We start from the raw sequence: 9,327 nt of genomic DNA on the forward strand, positions 1-9,327 counted from the left end.
GCCTCTCTCCAGCTGACTCAGTCCACATGAGCCCCAGGTGGAAAGGGGGACCGCACCCCAAATCCTGATGTTGCTGAGCGTTCCCCTGCCCATCCCTGCGGCCCCGGGAAGGCATCAGGGCCCCACAGTGGTGGCTGCAGAGACAGGTTCCACACTGGACCCGGGGAGCCGGGCTCCCTGTTCCCCTTAAGTGACACGGAAACGATCTCCCTGCTACCAAGGCCTCTCCTCTCCGTCACTATCATCCAGTGTCGGAGACCAAGCTGTCAGGACAGAAACAATGTCCAAAGGAGAGCTAGAGGGAGTGATGGTTCCTTAGAAACACCCCGTAAACGCCCTTCCATCGGCCGCCACAGGTCAACGCCCGACCCCATGGGAATCCACATCACCTGGGCTGAGTCCACAGCACACACGGACCTGGGGTTCACGCCTGCCCGTCCTCCTTTGAAATCCCCCACAAAACCCACCAAATATTAAACACTAAACCACCAAGTGGTCTTCAAATCCACAACGTGATATTGAAGAACAAAGCAGTACAGTCCCCAGTGCGGAGGGAAAAGAGTGGCAACACCTGGTTAGAAGTGTGTCCACGTGGATGGAGAGCAGGTGGGGCACCTGCTGAGACATCACCCTGGGGAGTGAGGGCCCGGCATGGGCTGGGGAAACTCCTGTAGAGCGAGCAGGAGTGAGGGTCCCCTCCAGGCTCCTCCCTTTCCAGTCAGCTGGTGGCCAGGGTCAATTCCCGGGAGTGGTCTGCCCACAAGGTGACAAAGCAACCCCTTTAGCGGGATGAACAGAGGGCCCTGCAGTGGGATCAGCTCACCAAAGGGGGCGGAGGATGGTGAGGAAGAGGGTGAGGAGGTGGCCCTGCCCCGCCATTGCTTTATGTCTCATCAGTTCCCAGGTGTAGCGCCCGTGACACTAACCGAGCCTCACCTGGGCCTGGGAGCCCGGCTCCTGCTGGAAGGAGCTGTGGATGGAGGAGAGTCCTTGACGCTCGAGAGCTTCTGCTGGAGGAAGAGGGTCCCTCAGCCCTGAGGGTAAACCAACACTCCTCCTGGCAGAGTCGGTGAGATCGCCTGATATTGGCCTTTGGGGATGAGGCGGTCTGTTCTGTTCGACTGTCACTCACATTTTTCCATTTTGGTGCATAATTGTAATAGCTGACGCTGGCGGCCAGGGACGGTGCCGCCCACTTGTCCTGGATGAACCCACTTGTCCTGACGCACATCTGTGCTGTCCCCTTATTTCCAGACGAGGACACTGAGGCACAGAATAAAACCAGAGCCAAATTCCGACGCCCATCAGCCCTGAGGGTAAACCAACACTCCTCCTGGCAGAGTCGGTGAGATCGCCTGATATTGGCCTTTGGGGATGAGGCGGTCTGTTCTGTTCCACTGTCACTCACATTTTTTCCATTTTGGTGCATAATTGTAATAGCTGACGCTGGCTGCCAGGGACGGTGCCGCCCACTTGTCCTAGATGAACCCACTTGTCCTGACGCACATCTGTGTTGTCCCCTTATTTCCAGATGAGGACACTGAGGCAGAGGGGTCAGCACCTGCTGGGGACCCCACCAGCGGGAAGCTCCAGAGCTGAGCTTGAACCCGGGAGTCTGGCCCTGAAGATGGGCTCTTGCTCTCAACCCACTGAGGGCAACGTCCCACATTTGAAAGAGACCCAAACGGCCTCCAGGTTCTCAACAACGTGGGAAGCTGCTGGTTAGGCTCTGATCTGGGGGGACGAACCTGCAGAATGATACCCGAAGAGTGGACTTTAAATGCTCCAATGTTCCCTCAGGGCAAGGTGTGTGCATGGTGTTCTTAGATCCCTGGTCCTGTTGCTGAGGAAATGTTGGTGATTTCATCCTTAGGGTTTGCCTGCTTCACGTGTGTGGACGTCGGTGTGTTTTTGTTGCTGCTACAGTTCCTGTCGCCAAGGGGCCACTGTTTCTGTTAGGTCCACGGTGACAGGTTTGCAGGGAGGATTGCTGTCCCTGGGCTGATCAGCTACAGCATCAACTTTCACCCATTCTCACTGCGTTTCTCACTGGAGTACCTTAGATTTCTCTGATGTTTGTTTAATTATCTACATACTAGTGGTCTGGTGCATGGAATTCGTGCACAATAAAAGGGTATTAATTAAAGAAAATGCTTTAATGTTGCTATTTGCCTTTTCTCTATAATAGGAGTGTCAGGAATGAAAGAAAATTAGTAAAGTGCATACAAAAATCTCCCTACTGTCAGAATCTGAGGGTCGCCGTGGGACCCAGAGTCAAGTCCACACCCATTCATCATGCCTCAAGATAGTGCGAGACCCAGACCCGGCCGGACCCAACCCCTTCAATCCCTGCAGGGCTGGGGCCCAGCCTCAGGTCCCGTGGTCTGGCCTCAGGTCCCTGGGCCCGGGCTCAGGTCCAGCCGCCTTGGCTGGAAGGCTCAAGGACATGACGACGATTTGCATATTAGCTTTATATTTTATAGGATTATGACCAACTTATTGATTGCTTTTTATATGCTTCCCCACCAAGTTTGAAGGGAATGTTTTCAATAAGTTGAGAGCCTCTGTATTTACTAGTCTTTATTAGACAGCAGCTTTTAGTTCACAGAAAACATGCGCAGAAAATAGCGAGAGCCTGGCCGGGGCAGCTCAGTGGTTGAACATCACTCTGTGCGCTAAAGGGTGGCCAGTTAGATTCTTGGGCAGGTCCTATTGCACCTGTGAACTGACAAGTGAAAGCGTCACCAGGACACGTGGACGTTCATGGATCTGAAGGTGTGGGCATGGCTTTCCACAGGCGCTCGAGCAGGAAGGTGGTGGTGGGAGGGTGGTCCTCCTCTCGGCACTGTTTTCTCGGGGGAGGCAGACACCACGGACTGACTCCCTCCACTGCCCTAAGCAGCCCGGGCACCGCGGGCACCATTTCACCCTGAGGCTGCGGCCCGGCCACACTGAGAGCTCGTTCACTCAGGGTCACTCATCTCCTGCAATGAAGGAGCTGAAGCCCCTCCCGCCTGAGGCGGTGCCGAGGGAGCCGTGCCCGGTGCCAGCAAGTCCCGCTCTGACCAAGTCCCCGGGTGGTGACACTGATGGGTGGCATCAGCCAACCGTGAGGAAGGGTGGCTGGAGGCCAGGCCTTGTGACCTGCCCGTCCCCTGTGGCAGGACGAGTGAGGCTCCCCGGGTACAAATAGCCCTGGGCTCCCAGGCTGCTCAGCCCAGCTCCTCAGCGCTCACGGTTTGCTCAGCTGAACGCTCAGCCGCAGGAACCATGAAGCTGGCCCTGTCTCTGCTGCTGGTCACTCTGGCCCTTTGCTGCTCTGACGGTGAGTGTCACGTCCACTCAGACACCATCAGCCGGGAAGGGCCCTTCTCCGGTCCAGGTGACTGACATGGGGAGGGGGGTGGGTCAGAATAAACCTTTCCCGTGCCCTGTGGACCAGCCCCCAAAGCCCTGCACTCGGGGTGTCCGATCCCGGGGCTCTGGAACTTCTACAGAAACCCCCGCAGGCCAGTGTGGGCGGTCCCGTGGGAGGCCCCACTGCCGCCTGGTCTGTGTCGCAGAAGCAGCAGGACGGAGTCACCTTCTCGTGAGTCAGGGACCTGCCCCTGCAGCGCTGTGGCCTGGAACACAGGCTGCATCTCCCCGGCCTCCCCTCCCTGGATCCCCGCGCCCAGGAGAGAAGCTGGGGCGATGGTGGAGAGGAGGTGGTCCGAGGCCGCCCTGGTCTCACCGCCGTCTCCTCCAGGGTCTCTCAGGTCCCAGGTGAGCCCAAGGCTGCTGGACTCCTAGGTTCAGACTCAGAGAATGTTCCAGCAGGAGAGGGCTCCGTTCCAGAGGAGCAGTGCCGCCTGCGGCTCAGAGTGGCCAGTGTCCACGTGGCTCTGAGACCCAGAGGCGCTCAGGTGCCCCACAGGCCTGCCCCTCCTCAGGGGCCCCACCAGGACGGGCAGGGCCAGTGGGGGCGCTGGGGCCGCCACTGCCCTTTTCCCGGTGAAGGTGCCCAGTGGCCAGCCATGCTGGGCGGGTCCTCACACCCTCGGGGCTGAGCCAAGTCCTTTGGAGTCTCTTCCATCTGACTTCCTGAACCCCATTCTCTCTCCCCACGTGGTCTGTCCTCAGCGTCAGGTGTGACCCTCACAGACTTCCGTGGTGAAGCCTGACCCTCTCCCTCCCATGACATGATCCCAGTGTCAGACGGAGCCTCCAAGGGCATCCCCCGTCCCTTAGCAGCCTTCCTCCCTCCTCTCCGCATGTACTGTCTCCCTCTGGGCCCAGCCAGGACCTGACCCCCCCTTCCCTGGAAAGACCGAGGGCTAACGGCTCCCTCCCCAGTAGCCACGCAAAGGCAGGTGAGGCTCTACTGAGGGGCAAAGCTGAGTCCTTGGAACCCAGGGACAGTGACTGGGGCGAAGCAGGGGATCTGGGGAAGGCCTGGGTGTACTTGGTAAAGGGAAGACTGACCAGGGTGGTCACCTGTGCTCCATCCGGGCTCTGCAGCGTGCCCAGTGAGGACGTGGGGGAGATGCATTGTCGCTGGAGGAGGCCATCTGGCCCCGGGCTTCCTGTCTCGTTCTGGGGTCACAGAGGCGTGGGGGAAAGTGACTTTCCTACATCCAATGTGTTTTTATCTCTGCTGCTCCAGCAAATGCAGAAGTCTGTCCAGTTATTGAAAAAGAAGCGAATAAGTTCATCATGAATAGGAATCTAGGCTTCTTAGGGACCCTTCTGAAGTTGAACGCACCCAGATCCTTCTACCAGGCTGTGTTGGATGTGAAGCATTGCACAAACAGCATCTCCTATTCTGGCAGAAAAAAAATCAACAACGTTGTGGTAACTCCATTCTCCTTCTGCATAGAGGCTGCTGCTCCGCTGCATGGCCAGGCAGGAGGAGGGCGCTGCTCTGGGGGCACAGGTGGGGGTACCGGTCCCTCTGCTCACCTCTGAGAGAGGGCCCGTGGCCAAGGGTAGATGGTGACCGCACACCCGCTGGGCCAGCCTCAGGCTGCACAGCCTCTGCAGGCCCCTCCCTGGGCTCTGGGTTCCCCACGTGTCCTGAGGGGGGACAGCCAGGGCCCAGGCGGTGATGGTGAAGGGCCCGACACTGCTGCCTCCCTGCCTGGGAGCGTTCTGGAGGGCGAGGTCCCTCACTGGGGACAGGAGGCCCTGTCTCTGGGGAATGCCATGGGGAGGGGGGTGCAGGGGGAGGCAGGGGGGCAGGAGGCTCTGTCCCTGGGGAACGCCATGGGGTGGGGGGTGCAGGGGGAGGCAGGGGAGGGAGGGAGCTGGCCCAGTCCCATGATGAGGGATGCAGGCGGGGCTCTGGCAGCTTTTGCACAGCCAGGCCCAGTCCCTGTCCCCTCGCCCCTCTCCCTCCGCAGCCATCAGGCCAGAGGGCAGGGCCGCTCCCAGTCTGTCCTCTGCAGCCACAGGTGGAGCTGACCGCCTCCCTGTCTCTCTGAGGAAATCAGACATTGGGGGGAGGGGGTGTGTCTCTGCTCCTCCTCCCCTGAAACAGGTCAGGCTTTAAGCACCTGTCCCCACGCTCAGGGCCTCAGTGTGGACATGTCAGTGCACCACCAGGTTGCACGTTCCCCCCCGGGGATGCAGATCTCTGCAGGTAGCTCCTCCTGCGGCCTCTCCCTCCACCCCTCCGCCCCGAGTCCACTCTGGAGTGAACAGTCCCGTCCTGGAACCTGGGGCTCAGCGAAAGCATATTTCGGGCTCTTGACCCCCTTGTCCCCCTCCTGCTCCATCAGAAACCCGAGGCCAATCCTGGGTCCTTTGGCACCTGTGTCTGGACGTGGCCATAGGTCCTCCCTGACGTGTCTGCTGCTGGGCCAGCACCGGGACCATTGAATCCCCACCTGCACCCTGTCTGCCCGCCGCCCCGCTGGCCTGTGCTGGTTGCAATGCCTTCTGCCTCTTGGTTGTGAGCACACGCTGTGCCCGTGGCATCTCCAGGAACAGCAGGACTGACAACCCTTTCTCTCTGTGTCTATTTCAGGAGGCTATAGTGGACAAGTGCAACGAATAGATTCCACAAACCTCACCTGAGTGGGCCCCTGCTTTCAAGGATGCCCTGACCTTCCCTGGAAAATGTAGAGGTTTCAACGTCTTGCTTCAATAAATCACTTGCCCTGCACGTCCCGCTTGTCTTGTTTCATCCCAGTCTCTGGCCGTGGGTGGGGCATCATGAGGGGGCCTTGGGTGGTGACCACAGAGCATCACGCTGACCCGATGGGCAGTGACCTGGTGTCTGAGGGCACGGATCACAGAGGGAATGTTGGCTCAGGGCCTGGCCCGCATCTCTGCACAGGCCTCCCAGGCCCAGGCCCTGCATGAGCCACGCAGGCTCCCGCACCTCCATCCCCGAGGGGCCCACGCAGCCAGCCGCACACCTGAGAGCTCAGACTTGTTTCCAGCGGCTGCGGCCAGGCCCACGGTGCACTGTGGTCAGGGGAGTCTGTCCCAGGGGCCAGGACAGGGGGCTGCGGTCTGTCACTCTCTGCCCAGACCCCAGGGTGCGGAGGCCCTGCTGCCTGGGTAAGTCCAGGGGGCAGCTCTTCCTGGCGGCTTCCCGCTGGGGGCGGATGCAGTCCCTGTCTGGCTGCATGGGCTCCAGGGCCCCCCTGAGCTGCCACTGAGCCTCCTTCCTGTGAAACCTCTGCTCCTCCTGCCCCACATGTGGGACGGCAGAGAGCAGGCCCAGGGAATCCAGGGTGGTCGCCCACACTCAGAATCTGCACCTTTATCGCAGCTGCAAAGTCCCCCCCCCTGGGGGTGGAGCTGCCCTCCCTGCAATGCGCCTGGGCATCCACACCACAGTGACCCCCCATAGGAGGGGGAACCAGCCCTTCTTCTGCACCTGAGAGCCTAGGCCAATGGTCGGCAAACTCGTTAGTCAACAGAGACAAATGTCAACAGTACAAGGATTGGAATTTCTTTTGAGAGCCAAATTTTTTAAACTTAAACTATATAGGTAGGTACATTTTATTAACTTAATTAGGGTACTTCTAAGGCTTAGGAAGAGCCACACTCAAGGGGCCAAAGAGCCGAATGTGTTTTGCGAGCCGCAGTTTGCTGACCATGGGCCATGGTCCCCCGTGTTTCCAGGAAGAGGACGTCTCATTCGTCCTCAGCATCTCCCATGATGAAGGGCTCGTGATGCCCACATGGCTGAGAGCATAGCCGATGGTGCCAGGTTATCAGTGATGCCCCTCCGGCCACAGTGAGTGTGTGTGTGTCACATCGGGAAACACACTCAGTTGCCTCTTTTCTGAAGCACATGATGTGCTCAGTCTACAGCCTGTGCTCGGTGGACGCAGGATTCTAGAGCTCTTGCCACAGCCTGAGAGACAAGGCTGGGGTCCCACCAGGAGGACCAAGGCCCCGCTGGTGCTGCTCACGGGGCCTCGCATGACCCGTGCCTGCACCCTCTGACCATCTCCCTGCCCGGCCCGGATCTGTGCTCAGCCATCCTTGTCTATATGCCACTCACGCAGGTGGTACGTTGGGTCACACCCCCACACGTGGACATGTCGGGGTCCCTCTGCCTCCACATAGCTCCCTGCACAGAACAGGTGACCACCTCCTCTGTGTGGTTCATTCCATGTCTCACCCCTAAAATAAACCTTTATGCACAGACACACAATTTATACTTAGCGACACTCACAGTGATACACATATTTACGCACACACAGACCTCCCCCTGAGACATGTATAATGAGACTCGCATGTATACACACACAAAAACACATATTGACATGCACGCACACAGACAAGCACACAGGCAGACAGGCACATAGCAAGGCATATACATACAGAAGATATGCATACAGAGAGACATGCACATAGCAGACACATGCACACACAGGCATAGTGAGCCATCTGCGCTCCCTGTGTCTGTCTGCGATGTGGTAGTCACATCACAGAGTGGTTGTGAGAACACAGTGAATACATTCACAGTAAGAAGGACAAGTGGTGTCACCCATTGCTGTGAGTTGTAAACTGCCTCAGAGTTTGCCAGCAGCCAGCAGCCCCTGGGCGGACGGGGTCCGAGGGGTCACAGTCCTGCCTCCCATTTCCCAGTGACTGGTCTCCAGGAAGGTGAGGGCCGTCACCGCCACTGGACATAGGGATGAAGCATGTGCTCCCATGGCCCCTGCCACCTGGCTCAGATCCTCTCAGAACCGGCCAGGAAGACTCAGAAGCAGGGATGCCCCCACCCCGCCTAGGACCAAGGTGTGGGATCAATTTGAGGAGAGCCCAGGTGGTCCCCAGGCCTCAGCTCCCTCTTGAAGGGTGGCCCCCAGTGTCTGGAAGGTGGGGCCCACTGACCTAGGGGGACAGCAAGGCTGTGCCTGAGGGTGAGCAGCTTCCAGCACAGCAGAAGCCCGGGGACCCTGCCCTCGGCCCCCAGCCCTGTCCTCAGGCTCAGCCAGCCCAGCAGCTGCAGGCCCGTCCTCACTCCCAGGCTCTGCCACTGAGACCAGGTCTGCACAGGCCTTTGCTCCTGAGCTGCTGACCGAGGGGGAGGGGGCCACAGGCTGTACAGGCGGGGCTGGGGGTTGGGGGAGGTGACTCTTTAATGGGGGAGCTCCTGTTAGGGGTGAACCTGGACTGGACAGTGGTGACATAAAGACGGTGCATGCAGCAATGCTATGAATTTTACACGCAAATAAGGTGAAATGGGAAATTGTATGCTGTGTGTGTTTGACCAGACACACAGGGAAAGCCTCCCACACCTGAGGGCTCCGAGAGGCGGAGCAAAGACACCTGGAAGCGGGAGCAGGGCCTGCATCCCACCCCATACACCCTCCGGGCTGTCCACCCCTCACGTCAGGCCATGTCTGCTGTCAACTCCCTGCTCCTCTCTGGATGAGGTGGTGCTCTCCCCTCTCTCACCCTCTCATCTCCTCTCTGCACCCACTAACCCTCCATGATGGCTCAGTGTTCCCAGCCCTAAGCACTGGCTTTGGCATCTGCCCACTTGAAGCAAACTTTTGTGTGTGTGTGTGTGTGTGTGTGTGTGTGTTGGAGGTATTAATTCTTTTTTAAAATTTTAAATTAAATCTTTATTGTTCAGATTATTACAGTTGTTCCTCTTTCTTTCCTCTATAGCTCCCCTCCACCCGGTTCCCACCCCACCCTCTGCCCCTAACCCCTGCCCCCACAAGTGTCCTCATCCATAGGTGTACGATTTTTTTCCAGTCTCTTCCCACACCTCCCACACCCCTTTTACCCTGAGAATTGTCAGTCCACTCCCATTCTATGCCCCTGATTCTATTATATTCACCAGTTTATTCTGTTCATCAAATATTTTCT

General features: G+C 58.3%; 1 protein-coding gene across 1 annotated transcript; it reads left to right on the top strand.

The window, feature by feature from the left end:
* The first annotated feature begins 3,185 nt into the window (after positions 1-3,185).
* On the top strand, positions 3,186-6,145 carry LOC107184506 (secretoglobin family 1D member 2-like). The gene is made up of 3 exons (XM_015569842.1): positions 3,186-3,325; positions 4,646-4,833; positions 6,008-6,145. Exons 1-3 carry the CDS (start codon positions 3,271-3,273, stop codon positions 6,035-6,037), a joined length of 273 nt encoding a protein of 90 aa, XP_015425328.1. The 5' UTR covers positions 3,186-3,270; the 3' UTR covers positions 6,038-6,145.
* Positions 6,146-9,327: the final 3,182 nt, after the last annotated feature.

The sequence above is a fragment of the Myotis davidii genome, unplaced genomic scaffold, assembly GCF_000327345.1.
Source record: "Myotis davidii unplaced genomic scaffold, ASM32734v1 scaffold826, whole genome shotgun sequence".
NCBI lineage: Eukaryota > Metazoa > Chordata > Mammalia > Chiroptera > Vespertilionidae > Myotis > Myotis davidii.

What these genes read in the sequence shown, in the direction of transcription:
- LOC107184506 (XM_015569842.1), top strand. Translation starts at nt 3,271, where the DNA reads ATGAAGCTGGCCCTGTCTCTGCTGCTGGTCACTCTGGCCCTTTGCTGC. An exon ending in GGCCCTTTGCTGCTCTGACG is followed by an intron (nt 3,326 to 4,645) that starts GTGAGTGTCACG and finishes CTGCTGCTCCAG; the next exon opens with CAAATGCAGAAGTCTGTCCA. An exon ending in AAAAAATCAACAACGTTGTG is followed by an intron (nt 4,834 to 6,007) that starts GTAACTCCATTC and finishes TGTCTATTTCAG; the next exon opens with GAGGCTATAGTGGACAAGTG.